This window comes from Equus przewalskii, chromosome 25 (genome assembly GCF_037783145.1).
Source record: "Equus przewalskii isolate Varuska chromosome 25, EquPr2, whole genome shotgun sequence".
NCBI lineage: Eukaryota > Metazoa > Chordata > Mammalia > Perissodactyla > Equidae > Equus > Equus przewalskii.
In genome coordinates, this window is record NC_091855.1 from 9,766,308 (window position 1) to 9,788,901 (window position 22,594).

Here is a 22,594-nt window from a genome sequence, read left to right on the forward strand (position 1 = left end):
TGTGACGGCTCCACCAGCCTAGATCCTTGAATGAAGATGACAAAAATACACAAAATAGATACCGTGCAAGCAATAAATACATGTGTTACTTTAAACCGTTGAGCTTTGGGAGTTGTTTGCTACAGCAGCATAACCTACTAGATATGCCACAACCTGACTGAGACTCCACTCCTTTATAGGAAAGAAACACTGGGACACTAAGCACAATGGCTAATGTTACTATAATCCAAAGCACAAGAAATTTGGAGATGTATCTATTATACAGCAGCATATAGATACAGATATATATTTTTTTGATAGCCACTTATGAAACTACTGCTCTCTCATCCCCTCCATAAAATAACCTCCTCAAATCAATTGGATAATCTGAATTGTTAAAAATAAGTGCTCAAAATCTCAAAGAAAGGGAACTCCCCCATCAAAAAAGTGCTTGACCCATTTGTCAAAATCATTTACAGAGTACCACTTCTTTTCTAAGACCAAGTACGTTAATCAAAGGCAGGGCTTCAAAGGGGCTTCATCTCGAGTGACCCAACAGACAAATAAATTAGCTGCCAAGTGCTCCTTTGTAATTGAAGAGGGCCAGGCTGACCCAAGGGGAGAGGACTAAATCACAAAGAGAACCATCCACGCAAAAGCAGCATTTGGGGACCTGGAACAAACCAATAAAGCTGTCCCACACACTCTCATTTCCAAGAGCGTGAGCCAAGCACATGTGTGTTTATTCACTAATAAGAAGATGCAAACATCCCACATCTGATTGATTTCTTATGTGCTACAACCATAAAAATGTTTGTGTCTGCAATACGCGTTTGCGCATAGCGCTCAAATGCGGCAGCTTGTAAACCCGATCACACGTATTACACCTACGATCTGCAAAAAAGTTTCCCTTCGGAACAATGCAGCTCTGGAAGGTTCTCTTCTTTATTGCAGGGACGGCTTGCTTAAGGTTTCTCATTTAAGTATGTGAGGAACTGTCCATTTTTAATTTACAGAGCTTTTAACTGTGACTCAGTGAGGGATGATGTCATATGTTATCCTACAACGGCTGGTGCGGTTCTCTCTGCTCACTTAAACCATTCCCTCTGTTTCTGTGGCAGACAGTCCTCCCCAGTTTCCATCCTTTCGTCAGCTTCTTCCCAGCCAGCCACAAGCAAACAGCCTCCCCAGCAGTGGATGAAACAGGAAGTCTGACAGCTTGAGTCTGCAGTGGGACCCCTGGTGTTTTCCCACTCCATGTCCTGGCAGCGTTCCCCAGAAGTACAAACACACACACACAGAGCTCCCATTGTTGCAGCCTTCCCCGGCCCACTGATCCTAATATGGAATGCAGCAGGAAACCCATGATTTCCTGACACTCGGCAAGCTGGAGGAAGCAAGGGGAAACTCCATTAAAAAGCTCAGCCTTCCTCCATGTTAGATGTGAAGTGGAAAATGGGGACGATTTAGCAAAATTCCACCGTGTCTTCAGCCGGGGTGGAGAAGGGGGAGAGCAGAGTGAAACCCTCAAGCTGTTGAAATTTCCAGACTGCCAGGAAGCCCCGAGAATTTGGTGAAAATGAGGGTTTCTTAACTCAAACTGATAGGGAAAAGGAACAGACCCTTTTACTAATTCTCTCAAGTGTGTGTTACCTTTCTTTACCAGTATGGTAAGCAAGAGGGCATATGCCAGCTGCCTCGGACGAGTCTGTACCATCCCAGGGACTCAAAGTAAGGCAGAGTGATCTGGAGCCTGCTGCTCGCTTCCCGCCGCTTCATGGGATTCGGGAGAAGCAGGAGAAGCAACAGCAGCAGCACAGTGAGAGCAGCTGGAGCCGCAAGAATGAACTGCAAGGAGGGAAATGACAGCAACTGTGGCTGCGGGGGCAACGAGGAGAAGAAGATGCTGAAGTGCGTGGTGGTGGGGGACGGTGCTGTGGGGAAGACCTGTCTGCTGATGAGCTACGCCAACGACGCCTTCCCGGAGGAGTACGTGCCCACTGTGTTTGACCACTATGCAGGTAAGAAAAGGTGGAATCTGGCCCTGCAAATGGGTGAATGGTGCGGGAGGCGGCACCCCAACTTCAGAGGGGCCTGGCTTCTTTCCAATATCAGTTTGGGGTGTGGGCCTGGCAGTAGCATATCATACAACCAAGGACTTTGCTGGAATTGTTAGAACATTTGTACATCAATTTGTAGTGTAACACTTTTTTTTTTTTTTTTGCTTTTAAATCAAGTGAATAACACTGGGGACATTTCCTGAACTACCCTCTAGGCTTTAGGACCAGAGATTTTATTCAACATTTGCCCGAAGATTCATCACCTTTTTATTGTGAACATTTTAAAATGTAATGTAATTACATCTCAATTCTTTTTTACAAAAAAAAAAATCACCGCTAACCACACAAATGGTGAAAGAAGTGTTCTTGCCACTTTTCATATATTCATCTCATGTCATCTGTAAATGAAAATGCTAAGATTAATAAACAGTGGAACTCATTTTTCTATACAAATTAGTGCTGTATTACTATACTTTTATTTTCCTGGAGTTGTAGATGGAGGGAAAAGTATTACAAAGGTTTAAATATCTGTTAGGTAATCTATATCTTGAATTAAAAAAAAATCTTAAACTGATATGTCTTTAAAAGTAAAAATAAGGATAAAAGTAAAATTTGAATCATTTTAAAGTATGTCCCGTAAGGAAAAAGTTGGGCAGGAAATATTTTAAAGCATGAAAGTTAGGATAGTATAGTCACAACTTAATTCTTTCAGTTATATTTTTTTATGTTCTAAAGTTTGTGGATGTGCTTGTCAGTGTGATAGCTTATCCCAATTTTTCCATTTTGACTCTCACTTTTTTTCTTAATTTCCAAAATAAATCTTACTAAGTTTCTCAAGAACAAGTTCATGAAATTCTTCAAGTTTACCCTAGCCTAGATTTTATAACTTTTTTGAACATAGTGATCAGCTTGGTAAGTGATCAAAGATTTGAGATTTTATAAGAGGAAAATTTCTCTCCCTTCCACCTTGGCTTTGGGTCGGGTTCAGCGAGGGGAAATGGCCCACAGGAAACCTGTGTGAGTGTTGGCTTTGCTGTGTGGCCACAGAAGATCCTCTTTCTGTAGGAAGTAGCTTCTTTTCCAGAGCTAAACAATCACCTAAGTCCCCTCCTCCTCCTGCATTTACTTGATTTATGACAGTATTACACAGCAGAGAGAGAGAGAACCACAGTAAAAACAGTATCCATTTCCCAGGGTTTTCTATATTTGTAGACATTAAGAACAGGTTTGAATGCTGGCTCCCTTAAGCTTTTCTGAAAATATAATGACTCTGCGCAGGAGAGAAAATTTTATTGAGAACAGAATAAAGAGAAGAACAGGTAGACTTTCACCTCGAGGGAAAACACTAAGTATACAATTAGGGGGTCTGCAGTTTAAGAAAGTTGCTGGGGTACTAGAGCTGTAAACATCTTAGCCAAAGTTGTCTATTCTGCACCCTCTTTCTGGCTGGAAAGGGAAATTGGCTGGGACCTAATTTCAAAATTTTTAGATCAAAGGTGGAACCCAAAATCTACGAAAGGGAGAGATTTCAAGTGCTTTGAAAATTATGCCTCCCATCCCCATCTACTGGGTGAACCAATTATAGTGTAGTGTCAGGAAGAAAGAGGATAAAACCATCTTTGGAGATAAAGTTAGCCTATAAAAAAAAAATACCACTAGATTCCACTAGGATCAAATTATTTTATATTTCAATTGTGTACATACTTACTGTTATTTGAGCATCAAAGCATCTTAAAGATTTTGGCTATTCTATGATTTCAGCTCTCAAGAAATCACAGCTACTGAACCCGAAGCAATACTTTGCAGATAGTAGGCATTCACAAACGTTGCCGCTTTGATTTACACTCTGTACCTTTTTAAGTACACAATCATCTCATGTGCTTTCAGTTAGGTTATAGACGAAATGAAGACACGAGACACAGGAGTCTAGGATCGTAATGAAGTGGACATTTCCATTAGTGGAGGGATCTTCTCCATCACAAAGACTCTAACTCCTTTTACCACCACCCTCCCCATGTATGAGCTGACCGAAGCTAAAACTTTACACAGTCACATGAGAATCTCCAATCAGTTGTAAAAGAACTAACACTCGCTTCTCCATGTAGAGAAGTACCCAGTATCCAGTCCCTGGGCCCCACTGGCCCATTCTGAAATGACAACCTGCAACTGGTTTCCTGAGTCTTTAGAAAATTGCAGTTGAAGTCAAAGAGAGCCTATCTCTTGAAAAAAGATTTTTCTCTAATAGTCGCCCATCCCAGGAAGGTAGAGAAATAATAGTATGGATAGAAGTACTACATACTGCTCAAGATGGTGAGCCCTGAAGCCAGATGGCCCAGTTCTAATACTGGCTCTGCCATTGCTGTGTAGCCTTGAGCAAGTTACTTAAATTTTCTGTGCGTCAGCTATCACAAATGAAAAAAAGGGACAATAGAGGTATTAGGATTGTTTGTGAGAATAAAATAAATTTACACATGTAGTTTTTAAAACAGTGCCTTACACACAATAAGTGTTAGGTACATAGTAGCTATTCTTATTAAAATAAGATCTCTACATTTGCACACAGCTATGAAAGGGAATTAAAATGTAATTAAAACACAAAGAATACAACAAGGAAAAATATAATCCCAAGAGTATTCTCCAAATGGAGCAGGGTGTGATAGAGTGTGTGTATTGTCCTTATAATATAGGAACCATGTGTACTGATACTTGATAAATATGGTATATTAAAAATTGATAACTATGTCTACATGGAGTAATAGTAGTGGGATATTCGCTTGGAAGAGGAACTATTATTTTTGCATAAATGATTGTAGAAAAATCAACAATCAGTAGATTTTTTTGTTTTATGAATCTTAGCTATTTTTTCTTCCTCCCACCTACCAGAATCCAAAAGTGCACCTCCTCTATGTAGCCCTCCTTGACTCCCCAAGGAGAGTTCTTTGCTCCATCTTTAACCCATCTCCAGATATGTGTTAACATTTTTAGAACACTCTTCTACCATTGTACAGCAATTCGTCTGTTTCCATCTTTTCCCACTCCCACTGTGCTGGGAGCTCGTGAGGAAACGGTCATGTCTTGCCAAATCCAGTGTTCAATTCTCACCTTACTTGATCTCTCAGAGACTTTTCTTATGGTTTATTGCTATCCTTCTTGAAACACTTTCTTCACTTGGTTTCCGGGACACCACACTCTCCTGGTTTTTATTCCCCTCACAAGTAAATCTCTCTCCATCTCCTCTGCTGCCTTCTCCATCTCTACCCAACCACTGAATGTTGGCATACCTCAGTCCTCAGCCCCATGATCCTCTTCTCTAGTTACGCTCAGGCCCTGGTTGATTGTATCTAGTCTCATGACTTTATATCTTACTTATACGTTGACAACTCCCAAATTTATATCTTTACCCCCCAATACCTGTCTGAGACCCAGACTCATATATCTGTCTATTTGGATATCTAATAGGCATCTCAAACTTAACCTGTACAAAACAGAGCTTTTTAATTGCCCCAATCTACTCCTCCTCTAGTCTTCTCCATAGAAGTATGTAACCACTATCTTCTACCCAGTTGCTCAGAATGAAAACTGGTATTATCCTGAACTCCTTTCTTCCTTGGACGATACACCTCTCCCTCTCCATTCAAACCGTTAGTTCCTATTCTTTCCTACTACCAATCTGCTCAATGCTAAAAATACATCTCAAATCTGATCACATCTCACCACCTCCATTCCCTTCACACTTGTCCAAGCCACCATCCTCTCCCATCCAGACTGCTGTAATTGCCTCTCAATTCCCTGTTTCCTATCTTGCCCCATGTAGTCCAGTTCTTCACACAGCTGGCAGAGGGACTATCCACAGCCCCAAATCCACCAATTGCTTCCCCTCACACTAAGACTCCACCATTTATCATGCTCTATGAGGCACTCCATTGCTCGGTCCCTGTTAGCTCTCCAACTTCATCTCCTAACACTCTTCTCTTCAGTATTTCTGCTCCAGCTACACCAGCCATCTCGCTATTCCTCAAACACACCACACACCTTCCTTCCTTAAAGACTTTGCACTTGCTCTTCCACCAGCCTGACACTATTCCCCCAGATCCTCCTCTCCTACAATTGACCACATTATTTAAGATATTCACACACACAAACAAACACACATGCACACAGAGTTACATTTTTATTCTGCTACATCTTTCTTTATAACATTTAACACTACCTGACATTATACTTATATCTATTTGCTTACCATTTTTATCCCATACTGGAATGTAAACTCCAGGAAGTCAAGGACTTTGTCTTAGTCACTGCTCTATCCCAAGCTTCTAAAGCAGAGCCCAACACATAGTAGACTCTCAATAGACAGTCACTGAATAAGTGAACTAGCACGTCTTAATCGTCCTCCTCCCTCTAGTACTTAGGTAATTCCTGGTCCATTAAAAGTGAGGAATAAATGAACAAATTTCTGGTTCAATAGATATCTCTTCAGGAATAAACATATAAAAATATTTATTAAATTTATTATACTTTTGAACTATTTTGTTCACACTTTAAATATCATTTTATCTCTACTGAAATTGTAATACAGCATTGAATTTTCTTGACCTAATTGGCCAATGTCACGTCTATTGAATAATGTAAGTCTACAGTTTGTACATTTTATTTGTGAACAGATGGGATGTACTCAAATTGCTCCATTTGCATTATATTCAAAAACCTACCTAAATCTTGGGTGGCCCACTCAAACACTTTTAGTTCTTATATAAAAAGTATATTCCAAAGCAACCCCAAGATCAACTAAGGGCTAGGGCTAAAAATTGAGGGCGGTGGGATGAAGGTAGAAAAAGTCACTCATGCCTTTTCCAAGTGTGCCTAAGAAGCATCCCTGGGCCCTGCTTCCTACTTCCTTCCAGGTTGACTCAAGTTGTCCTAACAACCTTTAGAGTTTTCCCCACTTACCGTGGAACAACCACATTTCTTCTCCCATCCTATCTTTGTTTCTGTTCTTCTTATTGAGGAAGATTGTCCCTTAGCTAACATCTGTGGCAGTCTTCCTCTATTTCGTATGTGGGACGCCACCACAGCATGGCTGCTGATAGGAGGTGTAGGTTCGTGCCCAGGATCCGAACCCTGGCCACCAAAACAGAGCATGCTGAACTTAACCACTAGGCCATGGGGCCGGCCCTCCCATCCTGTCTTTATCTTATCTTTAGCTTTGAGTTTTGCAGCAGGCCTCTCACTAGTAAAGTATTATCAGTTAATGTTTCAAATGACATAAGGATAACACTTCCATTTTGAGTTTGGTTAGACTGTATTTGAATTAGATTATATCTGTGGTTGTATGATTATGTGCATGGGCATGTAAAATTAGCCCATTCAAGTGGAAACCTGTGCGTAATATACCTCATTCTCCATACCTCATACCTCCGTTTTTTATTCTATCACCCATCCCTCCTAGAGTTTGTCAAAAACCACCTGTGTTTGGAAATTCATTTTAAGTCACTATTTTCAAACTCAGGCTGCCTGTGCAGGAAATTAACACAATTCATGGAAAGGGGGAAAAAATCCAGTTGTTCTGTCAGCAAAGTGAGATGTAAAAGGAACTTGTTTTCACAGAGAGCTGAAAGACAGTTCTAACTTTTTCCACTTAGTTGAATGGTGATCAGCTCAAAGTAGACTCCAACACAACGTTAATAGCAAGAGCAAGGGAGGAAACTAGGTCCAATCCACAGGGGAAAATAACGTAAAAAATAAAGAGTGCATAAAAAAAAAAACCCAGGCCTGTAAAGAGTTGGGACATAGTTTTGCCCGTTTGGGAATATTTATTCAGGAGTTTCTCTTTTGCTCTTTCTGAAGACACTTGAGAGTCCCCAGAGAATGGATGAGATTCTGTTTTTGTAAGCCAAACAGAAACCTAAAACAACTCTCATGGGACTATGAAATAAATCATTAGGTTTTCAACTTTATACAAAAATATAAAAGAAGTTTGTGGAAGAAGAGACAAGAATGGGCCAGCTGAATCACTCACTCTGCTCCTTCTAAAAGCAACCATGCTCAAAAGCCCCAAGTCTCATAGGTATCCAACTCCCGATATCTCTTTTTGAGGCAGTGTAATGTATGTCTGAAGCTTTTTCTGGACTCTTGGAGGCCACACAAAAGGTGCAGTGACAGGAATTATACAGATAGTTACTTCCACGTTCTACATTGTGATGCTTATGGGAGCAAGTACATTCAGAGGCATTGGGAGTGGAAATCACACTCCAAAACCCAAAGCATACTGCAGAGATGATAAAATGTGAGCTGCATCTCTTAGGAGTAGGAAAGAAGAACAAGAAAATTAAGTATCTGTGACAGAGTGACCCAAGAAAGCCATGCTCCCAGGACTGGAAACCGCATCTGCAGTTCAGAATCCTCCTGCATTCCAGCTTTAGCTGGTGACAAACCAAGCACTGTGACCAACAGAGGCTTCCGTGGACAGGGTCCCTGTGATCAAGACTTTTAGTTCCACGCAGCCTGGCTCCCTTCACTGTCCAGGCTAGAAAATGCTTCATAAATTTTACTACCTAACTGCCCATTGAGGTTGGGCTTCAGGTAAACAGTATTTTATTTCTGAGACAGCTTTTTCAAAATCTGCTCTCTCTCTCTCTTCTTGTGGGGCAGTTAGCAAATTTGGCTCAGAAATGGTTCAGCACATTGGACGTCTATGTTTTGGGATATAGTTGGCTTATTCTACAAAGGCAGCATGAAGGTGAGCGAAACATAAGGCCTCTCAGGAAAGGACAGGTAAGAAAATTCAACAGAAAGTGTCTCCCTCAATCCTGAACACCGATCGTAAGGGTCTATGGAGGCCCTACTCTCTGTATAACAAAACAGGTTCTGATAAGGCTGAAAACTTAGTTTGCCACAAACAAAGATCCATGCCACCACTTGGGTTAGTTAATAGAATCCAAGCAGTAATTTTCTGGGTGTAAGGCAGTCAGGATAAATTCCATCAAGAATTCAACAGGGACCAACCGTGAGTCACAAAGTGGCCTGGCATCATTCCTGAATACTTTCAAGTCTACCAATTTTTTGGATGTGCCCAATTTTCAGGAAACAAAAGGTGCTGATTCATGTGGATTCACCCAGCATTTTATCTGGGTTCACAACACAGCCTTTATTTATGGTGTTCTCCATTCCCAATCTCAGGATGAAATCCATTATGGCCACATGTGATCCTACAAGCAATGTGGTAGTATTAATTATGAAACTCAAATGCCACTAGAATTTGCATTAACACAAATAGCAACAGCTATTCACTACATAGTCCTTGCTATGATTCACGCATATATGAAATGTTTTCATACATTGATTCATTGCCTCCTCACAATGATCTTATGAGCTGTTATTATTTTCCCAGGTCAAGGCACAAAGATATTCTCCAATTTGCCCAAGTAATTCCTATAATTGAGTGAGTGGAAGTCATGAAACAGTAAGCAATGTAAGTGTATAGGTTTATAACTAATAACATTAATCAAACAGCTGCTGTTAGTCAGGGTATGCTAGCCTGCTATAACAAACAGACCCACACATGTAAGGGATAAACATATTGGCAGGTGTTTCTTGCTACTGTCATGGTCCTGGGCAGGTACTCAAGTCAGTGGGGCTGCTTTCCTCCACGTGGCCATTTAGGGACCAGGGTTCTTTCCATCTTGTGTCTCTGCCATCAACTAAGATCTCATCGTCATTTGCATCCAAACAATCTAATGAGAAAGAACGTGGAGAAATTTGAATGTAAAGTTTTCTGCTCTAGGCCTGGAAGTGACAGATGTCACTGCCAGTCACACTCCATAGGGTAAAACTTAGTCACAAGGCCACACTTCACTCTAAGAGAGGCTAGAAAATAAAGTACACCTACTTTCCCCAAGGAGGAAAGAATGGATTTTCATAGAAACTAGCCATCTCTGCCTGCATCACACTTTCCAGCCACCAAATATCCTGGCACACTTTTTCCCACATGTAAAACAAGCCCACCCTTTTCCCAAGAGGACTGCTAAGAGTCCCATTCTGTCACTACACCAGGTCAAAGTCCAGAGTCTACAGGTGATTCACGGTCCTTTCCATTTGATGGAGATGTAACTCCTTGTGGTTCAATAGATGATTCGTTATCTACCCATATACAAAATCACCCCTTAGACTGTGGTAGCACAGGGATGGGATAACCAAAATATTCAAACCTCTTTCAGAAAAGGGAAGAATGGAAGACACATAGCAATAATAGAATCCTGATGGCAAACACTGGGAAGACCCCCTGCCCAGGCAGGGTCGGGGAAGTTTCTTGAATTGACTCTGATGCTATTCTCTAGGAGGAGTTCTTTCGCCCCTTATTCTCAACTTTCCCTGGCTCGGGTCTTCGAGAGGTCCTTCTTCCTCGTCCATTATCCCCCATGACACACATCTGAACTGGGCCTTAGCGGGTATCTGTTTCTTGTAGGCTGCACAACTTTCATAGCCTCTTCTAGCTTGTGCAATTTGGGGGACTCAAGTGTTGTTTTACAGTCATAAGCATATTTAGTCCAAGTTTGGAGTTTCTTTGGAAATACACCTCTCTCAAAAACTTACCAAGTTTCTGGTAAATTCCATTCCAGTATCCACATCCAAGGCCAAAGTGTGTCTTCCTTAGACATACTTCTTAAACATACTTTATTTGTCTGCTTCCTCTAGCCAACGCCTTTTACTCTCAAATTAGCAACAGCTACCTAGAAGTCACGTGAAGCCGTAGGCTTAGATGGGAGGGCAACACCCTAGATTTTATCTTTGACACAGGGACGACTCCCTGTTTAGACAGAGGAATGGACATTTGTTGCTCAAATTCTTTTTTAATTGTATCTTCTATTTATGGAATCCAAAAATAATCAATATCCTGACACTATAAGGCCGTTAATATCTGTGTGCTATCAGTCTCTACTTAAGAAACAACCAATTCAGCTCTTCTCTTCTTGTAGCGCCTTGTTAAACACAGTAACAGTTAATGTACACTAACATTCTGGCTTTTCTCAATCTTTTTTTTGAGTGCTAGAGATTCAGTAGGACGTAGGTTTACCTTCCAAGTTTCACAGACAATAGTTTTACAAAATGTTTTGCCATAGAATAAGATAGATCTTTGTCTTTCTAGCCTGTTCTGTTCTCTTATCACCTGCCATTTAATGGCTAAGCCAATAGTACACTTTTTTTAGGTTTTTGAATCATGGCGCCACACTAGATAGGCTAGGATGCTGTAACAAACAGACTCAAATATACAATGATTGAGACCATTAGAATTCTATTTTTTGCTCATATAACAGAGCTGGGCAAGTGTTCAGGTTGGTGAGATGGTTCTGCTCCATGTAGTCGTTCAAGGATCTACTTTGTTCCATCTTGTTACTCTGCTATTGCATACAGCTTTGTAATGCTCTACTAGACAGCGGAAGAGGAAAGAATATGGAGGAGTTAGGGCAAAGGGGTGGTGTGGGTCAGGTCCACAAGTGGCATCTATTCACATTTCATTGGAGAGAATTTAGATCCTAGGCCACGCACAATTGTAAGAAAGGTTAGCTGTATAACCAAAGAAATGGTGAACAGATTTTAATGGACATTTAGTAAATGTCACCGCAATCACTAAGTTGAAATTTCTTATAACAAATACGATAGACCCATAAACCATATAAATTGCCCTAAGTACTATATTTAATTAGGTGTTTAGTCAACTACATTCAACTACAAATGACGCACTTGTATTTCCCAAATTTGCCTGGTCATCAGAAAAACCTGCTTGTTAAAAATGCAGATTCTTTGGTCCATGCCAAGGCTGCTATACCAGACCCACTAAGAGAAAGAGCTGTAAACATAAATTTCAACAAGAATCCTAGGCATTTCTTCTTAGGTGGAACCTATCAAATTGCCATTTTGTAGTTGAAAACCATTTGGATACCATAAGTTCATATAGTGGTCCATCTAATATAATTTAGTAAGTTCAGAAAACTTTTTTTAATGTTATGAAGATGCCTATAAATCAAGTAAAGAGAAACAATTTTGTAATCAACCATCAATCAATGAAAAGGAATTTAAAAATAGATAGTGGCCGGCGGCACTTAAGTTCGCACGTTCAGCTTCAGTGGCCAGGGTTCGCCGGTTCAGATCTGGGGTGTGGACTGGCACCGCTTGACAAGCCATGCTGTGGTAGGCGTCCCACATATAAAGTAGAGGAAGATGGGCAGGGATGTTAGCTCAGGGCCAGTCTTCCTCAGCAAAAAGAGGAGGATTGGCAGCAGTTAGCTCAGGGCTAATCTTCCTCAAAATATAAAAATAAATAAATAAAAATAGATATATGTATAAATCACTTCTTGACTTGGTAATTTCTAACAGGGGGAATTATGTAAAACAGAAGAGACCTTTAAAACCTGTCGGAGGCAGCTAGCAAATTCCTAAATGAGGAACCAGAGCACCCTCAAAAAAGATCTGCTCCCATGGCTGGGATGTAGAGAGACTCTGGAAGGAAGAGCACACTCAATGCTGAGAATCAGAAAGTGTTGGGAGAGGGTTGGTGTGAGGTGGGTTGAGAAGCCTCAGAGACTCAGAGTGCAGATAAGGGGGATTGTAACACAAAGCAGAAAAGAGCGAACAGGGTAACAGGGGCACCCAGCACTGGCGGCTGGGGGAAAAGCTGCGTAAATGTGAACCACCGTTTGCTGAGCCCGCTGTCTGTAAAACAATCATCAGCACGACTGTAAGACCTTTAGAGGGGTCACTGAGGGAAATTAGAGAACACCTACTCTCATGGGAAGAAGCAAAGAAGTCTTAACAAACAGGAAGGAGCCTGGAATCCTCAGGGCGGTTTTGGTGCGGCTCTGTCTTGGACACTATTACTGCTCTTCCATATCCACCCAGCCCTATGGTTATGAAATGAACATAAACATCTGTTTCCCCTCTGCAAATCCTTCTGTTCTTCTTCATGCTTTGACCTAGCATTTGGGGAAAAGGAAGAAAGAACGAAAATGGAAAGTCGCCTGAAATTCAATTTCTCAGAGTCCAAAAAACCTTTTACTTGGGATAGAATCTGATTCCTGAAAGAAATAGCATGTAAATCCCGGGAGAGGCAGAAATTTTGTAACTGAGACTCAGGCCCCCTGATCTGGACAACCGATTGACAAGCTCTCCTGCTAGTGGAGACCAAGCCTTCCTTTGGAGTCTCTCCAGCTGTTTTAATACAAATTAGTAAATCAGGCCTCAGAATGTGATTCCACTTACCAACAAGAGAGAAACAATGCTCCGTGTGGCCTGAACATGATGAACGAGATTGCTTCCTGCTCTTTTTACCATAATTTCTATGGTTTATTAATAAAACTAGCAATTAGCTAATATTAATTGGCTAAGTATTTAATATGTATCTAACCCTATGTCACCTTTGCTATCTTCTTTGAGCCTCACATTATCTCTAAGTAGTAAGTATCTTCATTTCATAGACAAGAAATCTGAAACTCAGGGGAGTAACTTGTCCTCTGTCACAGGGTTAGGAAGTGGCTGAACTGGGATACAAACCTCTCAGCTTAAATGTTACCTCCACGGTGAGGCCAGAACACCCTGACTTAATTGGGCTCCCTTTCAAAACCTGTCTGTTTCCTCTATAGTTATTGTCTAATTTGTTTAGTTATTCATTGCTTGTCTCCCCCTGGAATGTACACTTCAGGAAGGCAGCTTCTTTCTGTCTTGTTTACTTTCATGCTCCCAATACCTGGAGTGAGCCTACAACACAATATATACCCAGAAATGTCTATTGAATGACTGAATGAATAAATAGTTGAATGAACGAATGACATCCGCAAGTCTCGCCGTCTTAACCACTGCACTGCACTGGAGTCCACACCCTGGGTGAACAGTCGGGATAGTTTTCTTTGTTCAAGTTTCATCCTCTCACATACTGAAAGAATATGTCCTAAGCATGGTGAGCTTACATTCAGAAATAGTGTATTGGCTTTGTTTAAAACTTGTAAAACAGTTTTATTTTTCTAGGAAAGAAATTCCGAAAGGTTTTGCTTCCAAATTTCAAACTTGTGAGTTCTGAGTGACTTAACTAGGAAAAAGGGTTTCCCTAATTATATTAAGGATTGCTGTTATATCTCGGTTTTTGGATGCTATATACTAGAGGGAAAAAGAAAAATTTAATTTCTTAAAGTATGTACTGTATAAGTTTTTTCCAAATAATGAGATTAGTTAAGAGGAAAAACAGTAAGTCAATAATCTCCTTAATGCATACCAGGTGTAATCTCCTAAGAATTATGAATCATGTTTCTAAAACACAACCATTCATTTACTAGAAAGTGTACTAATTTTCAGCTGATATGCTTGTAAGAAATGCAATGAACACATCATACATATTAATAATGGGGCACTTTATACTTATCAAAGTAAGAGTATTGGAAGGAAAATGGCTATGATCTCTCTCCTCTAGATTCTTCTCTGCTCATATTGGATGATCTTGTGCTGTGAGCCCTAAATGCTTCTTTCCACAGTTAAAATGAATTTCATATGACATTTGCAATAGTTCGAGCTGGTAAATAAAAGCCTTAGGAATTTTCAATAGTAAATGTGTTTTTGACCAAATTTTTCAAAAGAGGCAGAGTGAATATTAAATCTTAAATGTCAATATTCAGCACAAACTTTGCGGTAGCGGTTTTACTCTGTTCATTTCATTCATGTACCCTCCTATTAACTCTTCATACCAACATAAACTCCCTTTTGGAGAAACTGAATCTATCGCGCTGCCCATCAAATCCATTCACTCAAGTTCAGCAAAGATGGAGAAATTCTCATTATCATCCTCAGAATAATGGCTCAATGTATTTGCAGACCAAAGAAATTTTCATCCTTGACATCCTCAAACAATACACTCAGATCTTTCCAACTCCCTTCATAGATATTTGACCTATTCTTTCCCTGTTTCTAGTGGGTAGCTTCTCATGAATTCACTTCAAGTCAATCATGAACAACTCACATTTCAAATCCATAGCCAGTACACAGCAACTTCAGTAATTTTTTGGTAGGAAGGGGTATCTCGTCAATATTGTTAGGTGCAGTCCTAACACGATGTAGAAGTCTAGACTAAATAATCTTTTAGATCACCTCTATCTTTTTGTGGTATATTTTCCCTTGTTATTAGGGAGATAATATATCCTTAAATTGACAGATTTTTGCTGTTATAGGTCCCTGTGGTTACCACAGTTCACTGTGTCTTATAGTACTGAATACTCTACCATTGTAACAGATATGCTCGTCTTACCAGGATTTAGTATGTAGTAGATTACACATCATCCTGAGTGATTTTTATGTTTCATTCACCTTCTACCAGTTAACACATTAAAAGCTTCTTAAAGGTAGTCCACATCAGCCAAACATCCTATTTCACATCCTCACCAATTACCACAGATTGAATCCAGTTTCACAAAAGACATTCTATTCCAGGGTAACCTAGAATTCAGGGGATTTTCCTGCTCACAGGAAGAAATCTTAGGCTCCAAGCTATAATCAAACCCCAAAGTACCTACAAGAAATCATGAGTTATTTTGGACACTACTACATCATCATCTAACCTTAAGGATAGTAATTTACACAGTATAAAGAAATTACTTTACATTGTGTCTATTTATATATTTGGGTGCTAGAGCGATTTCCAAAATTTCAACTGATATCCAAGGGTTAGAGCTTACCGTGGTGCAGAAGGAGTGAAAGTAGGTCAGCAACATAGATTAAAAGATGCAAAGCTTTCAAAGCATCCGCACAACATTTGGAAAAACACATTTTATTTACCTTCAATGTCACAGGGAGCTGGTAAATCCATCATAGTTTTCCTATCTGATATTATCACTGCGTCAGCATTTCTATCTTTTACCGTCTCTAGAAGCCTGTTCCCTGTGAACTGAGGAAGAGAATTTCTATTCTACTGACAGAGACACTTAGCTCCACTTTTATAGCCAATATCTGATTACTCCCACAAACCCTGCAATTAAAGCTAAGAGAAAAAGAGCACCAAGTAAAGCAATTTGAGAGTGAGAAGGATCTGCCCACAGAATGATCCATTTGTCCATCAAAAACTTTTGGCATTTTTCTATTTTTGTGTAAATGATATGAAAGATGACATGAGTGGAGCCATATTAAAATAGAGCCAGAGCAGCCATTTAAAGGAAGGGCCTTGCACATCTTGTTTTCTTTATCTTCCAAAATGGATCAAACCACCAAAATTCAAAGAAGTCAGTAAGAACAAGAACATCCTGTTAGGATTGATGAAATTGGACCTCACTAATGACCAGATCTCTAACCAATCAATGAAGTGCAAGTCTAGCCTTTTGCCTGATGACCGAATGTCAAGCCAATTTATGAAATATAAACCCAGCCTTACCTCATCTAGCACCAATGGACTCTTCTTTAGTAGAACTCAGCTCATCTTTCTCTCGTTCACCCACAAAAGTTCTGAGCCCCTCCCCTGTAATCTGGACACTATTTGGGTTTCTGCCTGAATCTGTGCTCCCTGAATTGCAATTCTTTGATCCCAAATAAATATTTTAACTGGCTTCTGTTTTTGTAAGGTGACAACGAACACCAACAGCCTTTAAACAAGGTAACTGAAAATGGTGACTTCAAAGGATTTAATGAATGTTTTTCCCTTTGCGTGGTTCTTAAAATCTGCTATTGAAAGATTTATGACATACTCACGAAAGAGCATCATAAAAATTGTTTTGTTCTTATTTAGTCTTTTCATGTTCTCCTACTTTTTTAAAGGATCCTAAACTTTCTTCCGTACGTACGTTAAGAGTTTTCCTCTCCACTGAAGCACCTCTATCTGGTGAATCTACATGAAAAGGAAAGCACATCTCCTAAGAGAGAGGCAGTGTATATTAACTTGACAAGCAGCTCCTGAGAAGCCAAATTTCATGCTAATGCTATTTAAATTTTACCTTTTATTAAGGAAAAAATGGTTAAGAAACATTTTAATGGATATGTGAGAATGATAGAAATTCAGTTATGGAAATTACACTGTGATACAAGAGGAATGAGGAAGGACTGCATGTATCTTCCTTGGTGAATTAACAAGTTATTCAGAAGGAATAATGTAAGTGTACCCCTGAACAATGTCTACCAAATCTATGGAAAGAGAAAATTAAGTAAAATTTTTCTCTGTGATTCTTCAAGGACAAGGTCCTTTCAGCCCCAAATCCTTGGTATTTTTTCCACTTGGATCCATTAGGATCCTTTCTTCAGTACAGACAGTGGTCCTCCTCTATCACTCCCCAAATTTCTGCTTTTTTCTCATTTTAACATCAAGTCTCAGAAACAAGATTCTTGTATTCTGGGGATGAAGACAAGCACAGGAAATCGCTGGTCTCTGGAATCCCCAACCACGTAGCTCCATCTCACTCCCCAAAGGGAGGCACTGTTTAAAAGCAGCATCTGCTGGAGTCCTGTTCCATTAAATCAGAGTAGGTACATAAGGTGAGAGAGCTGGATGATCTTAGAAAAGATCCAAGTCTTCCCTGAATTATAAAAGATTGTGGTTTTAACTTGACTTCCCAAACTCCTTCCTCCTTCCTGCACACGTCACTCAATGGCTAAAGATAAAGAAATTTAAAGGGCAGAACTGGAATTTTTTATTAAAGAATCTGGCATTATGCCCTATCTCTAAATATCTATATTGTTGTGCTCTGTCTCTTGAGGCAATAAGATGCCCCAAGCTTTCCTTCTCTGTTGTCTCTCAGCTGTGTGAATACCCACCTTAAAATAGATGCTCTTATCCCCTCTGCCAGGCTGCTTCTTCTAATGAGGTATGGCTCCTTCCCCCAATCACACATGGGGAGAAGGAGCACTGAGTAATAAATGCTGATTATATTTCTGACACCAGAGAATGGTGATAAAGGATATAGCCCTTTTCCAGCGTCAGGAGCACAATGGATGCCCTAGTGATGAAAATTGCATTATACATCTCCATGGACACACCCAAGAAGATCGTCTTAAACTACAAAACGAGTGATTTAGGCTAGACAGGTTTAAATGTGACATTGCTGTACAATTTCCAAACTGGTTTTGGCATCTTCCCCTTCAAAGGATCTAAGATGATTTCAGTGTGAATGGACCCACTTCTTAATGGGAGCAGCCTGGTATTGTGTTGGGTCTGAATGTCAAGAGAACAAAGGCAAAATAACGCAACTTCTTCAAAAGGCATTTTGTTATTCCTTGGTCTCCTCCCCTCTGTGTATCTGGGGAACACAAAGGAATACTAGGAAGAAGAGAAGGAAGAGCATAGAATAGTACCTCCTGCTCTACGCTCACCTTTCATCGTTGAATGACAAGTGACAAGAACCAAGAACGAATAAGAGACGAATTTGGGGCTTGGGGGCAGATGAGTGGAACTTAGGTTTGCTTCTTACTGAATTTAGAGCTGAAAGCCATTTGTGAAAGTGTTCCATCTTGAAAGGACTTTCCCCAAATTTTATCCATACTGTTGAGTACAGCTGAAAAGTAGGAAATTACGGCTAGCCATCTGGAATATTGATTCTAGCAGGACCTGGTCTAAGGAAGCGATCCTATGGTCCTCTCCGTCCCTAGGGCCCCACCCATCCTCTCCGCACTGAACTTCCAGCATTGACAGACGGCTCTTCCTTAGTGTTACAGATCTCTTTTCTCACCTCCATCCAGGTTCTGCATTTATGCATGACATTTTTAACCATTGCCCTACTCTGCCATCATCCTAGGTGATCCGCAGAGGTGCAGAGAAGAGAGGAGCGACACATCCAGTGAGTTGGTTATTGCCCAATAGCCTCCTTCTATCACCCCAGATCCGTGTCTGGAGGTTACTGTCTGCAGAGTTTCATGGGAAAGTCATGAAATATTCATAAAAGCTAACTTCATACCTATTTTATCAGATAAGTGCTGGCAGCAATGTTTTCAATACGAGCTTTCCAACCTTAAATTTCATGGACACCTCTGGAAGACTGAAATAAGTGCAATCCGACACATTGTTGATCCTACCTCCGTGTGTGTGAGAGACGGAAACCCCAACTCTCTTGGTAGAAAAAGAAGGACATATATTAATATACTCCTCAGGTATTGCCCTTACACAACTCTGCTTTTCCAGGTTAGGATTCAGTCTCATCCCCACAAAATGACTTCAAAATGTTCTGTTCGTTTAAAAAAAAAAAAGATGGTATTATCCATAAAAGCTCTTTAAAAGTTTCTATAGTCTCATTTCATAGTCCAACTTTACTCTACCCTGAGAGCCTCTAAAAACTTCTTGTTGAGCCAGTTTATCAACACTGTCATTCTCTCTAACATGTAATTCTGCATGGAAACCAGGTTCTCAGAAGTAAGCTGTCTTCTTGATAACACAGTGTTGTAGGGGTTCCCAGGCTACTAATCTGTATTAGGCAAACATCCCCAAGGAATCACAAATTATATAATGTAAATGAAAGCATCTTCATGCTGGAAAACACTATCAAATGTTCTTGTTTCTTATTAGTAATAAATCACTTTATTTATTAAATGTTCTACGAGTATAGAATGACATAAGATATAATTAGCCGCAAGGTTCAGCAAAAGCATAAAACCAAACACATCCTCTTTCCCCGGGACTGCATCTCTAAGAATGCGGTTAATCTGTTTTGTTCCCTCACACATGCATAAGCGATATGGATGTGTGAGAGCCAGAAACAGGGCTCAGAACCGGAGGTCGCTGCTTCGTGTGCTGTAACTCGTGCACACAGCCTGCTTGTTCCTTTTATGGGTGGAAATGCCTCAGAACTGTTGGCATGATCTCAGCAGCAGGTGTGGGGAGGGCGTAGAAGGGTCTCCACAGTCCAGATCACCCAGCTGCAGTACCAGAAGAATCCTTTCTAACCAAGCATGTAAATCCATTTTTATGACCTTAAAAAGACTCACAATAAGACCATTTGGATATTAAAACACTCTGTTCCAAAGACATAATTGTATTTGTACTGTTTACTGTTGATGGCATACCTCAAACAATTTATTCCCTAGTGAAAAATCCAGGCCTACCTTATACCAAATTCTCAGAGTAGTTGATAAGTGCAAGTAGTTCCCATGAGGCCAGATCCAGAAGTTCATTGTTTAGAAGATTTCGCTGGTTTCTTTCCTGATTTCCCTAGCTTTCTCTGACTTCTGAAGTTAATGCTCAGCCTTATCCCATACCCCGACCTGGGGGCCTCTGACTAATTCAGTTTGTTTCTCAGCCCAATTTTGGAAGTGACTGAAGTCAATCTCCAAGAAAAGTATTTTCCCCAATTGCATCGACTATCACTTAAACTACCCTTATATAACTATCATTTATACATTTTTAAGCTATAGTTAGAAGTTGACGGAAAATAAAACTTTTCCGTTGGAACAATATAAATTGCCTCTAGCTTTCCAGGAGAGGCTTGTATTTGCTACTAGAGAAAAGAAGATAAATAATTGACTTGTAATAATCTCATCCCTATTCCCACAAGTATTGAAATCTTTTACTTCTCAAGAAATTTCGTCTCTAAAATGTCTATTGAGAGTTTGTGAAAATCAATTTAATATTTTTATGTTTACTTATGTAAAAATAATATTTCATTGGGATGTCTTATGTGAACTATAATTGCATAAATCCAGTTTTCTCCCCTTTCTGAAAACCATCCAAAAGAAAAAATGGAAAACAAAAATGCAAACTATATTTTTAGCAAAACTAAGACATAGATTCCAAAATATTTTGAAAAGGATGCCAAAAACAGCAGAATTCACAAAAGAAACAAAAGAAGAAAGTAGAAAGAAGCTAAGGAGACAGAGCCCAGCGGTAACAGATCTCAAAACTGCCCACTAAAATATGCTTTTTGAAGGTGAAGGACACACCTGGAAGAGAAAAGAACTATATCCCATGTAGTATATAAAAGAGTGCAGAAAAGAGAATAATCTGAAAGTTTTAGAAGGCTCCATAGACCTGGTTCAGATCACAGAAGCTAAGGACCTCATGAAGAATCATACAGATAAAGCCAGATACAGAAGGGGTTTATTCCAAGTATTTCAGGATAGTTCAACATTAGAAAATCTATTACTAAAATTCATCATATTAATAAGTCTAAAGAGAAGAAAGTATGATCATCTTCATGGAGATTAAAAAAGAATTATAAAAGTTAATCATTAAAATTTGATTTCAATAATAATAATAAAATAGGAAATTGATGGTATGATAGCCTCCCTTTCCTCTATAAATATGTCACCCCACCATCAAGAGGTGCGTTTCTTCCTCAACTCTTGAATCTGGACTGGTCCTGTGACTGCCTTCACCAAAAGAATGAAGAGAAATTTATTTTCTGGTACATCAGAACCCAAGATTTCCTTCCTCTTAGAACCTAACTGTCAATGATGTGAAGTCCAAGCTATATGGAAAGACTGAAATGAGAAGAACTAAGGCACTCTGGAAAAGAGCCCAAGCAGATCTCCAAGACAAATCAACCAAGTCAACACCACTGCCACATGAATGAGTGAGCCTTCTGGGAAGCTCCAACCAAGTCAAGCCCCCAGACAACTTCAGCCCAAGTTGACATAGCATAAAGCAGAGAAACTGCCCAGCCACGCCCAGTCAACCCACAGAAACATGAGATAATAAAAATGATTATGGTTTTAAGTCACTAAATTTTGGTGTGGCTTTGTATGCAGCAATAGACAACTTAAACACATCTCTTTGTGTTTGACAACTTAAACGCATATTTTGTTTACATATCTATCCTGTTCCAAGAGCCAGGATCATGCATAATGGGGAAAGACCATAAATATTTCCCCTAAGGTCAGGAATAAGTTATGGGTTCCCATGTTACCATTATTATTCAACATTTTATGGGAGGTACAAGATGCTGCACTTGGATAAGAGAAAAATATTAGAGGTATTAAAAAAAAGGGGTTACTCTCTCTCCTCCATCCATTCTTGTCTCTTTGCTGTTCCTTGAAAGCAAATTTCCCCTTAAGAGATTTTGCTCTTGCTGTTCCCACTACGTGGCAATTATGTCCCTAAAGCCATACGACTGGCTTGCTCACTTCCTTCAGGGATCTAGTCAAATGCCACTTTATCAGAAAGGTCTTCCCAATCACAATATATAATAAGGAACTACTCTCCACTTACCCTGCTTTATTTTTCTATGGAATTTATCATCACCTAATACATTGCATGCATATATGCATGCACTCACATACCACATTTCTTTATCATCCATCTATGGAGACCAGGGGCCATATCTCTAGCATTTGGAAAAATATTTGGCACTCAAATAAATATCTCTTGAGTGAATGAATGAAAAGTTACAAGGGTACAATGCTTTCACTTTCTAGTTATTTTTATATGTCGGTTCTTCCTTAATTCCAACAATTAGTTGTATCCATCTCTACCTTTTTCCTCTGATTTTATGAGTCCTTTATAGTGGATACTAGAGCATTCTTACGAATAAGAAGAGAAAAATTGACCAGTTCCATAATTCAGTGAACCCAACCATCTTGCTGGGTGACGTTAACAGCTAGTCAAATAAATCAAA

General features: G+C 39.8%; 1 protein-coding gene across 1 annotated transcript in view; it reads left to right on the forward strand.

Moving 5' to 3' along the window:
* Positions 1 to 1,135: 1,135 nt before the first annotated feature.
* The window catches only part of RHOJ (ras homolog family member J), an 83,560-nt gene continuing 62,101 nt past the window's right edge, over positions 1,136 to 22,594 (forward strand). The window contains exon 1 of the mRNA XM_008522407.2: positions 1,136 to 2,000. Coding sequence (XP_008520629.1) covers positions 1,757 to 2,000 — 244 coding nt within the window. The 5' untranslated portion in view covers positions 1,136 to 1,756. The remainder of the gene's footprint in view (positions 2,001 to 22,594) is intronic.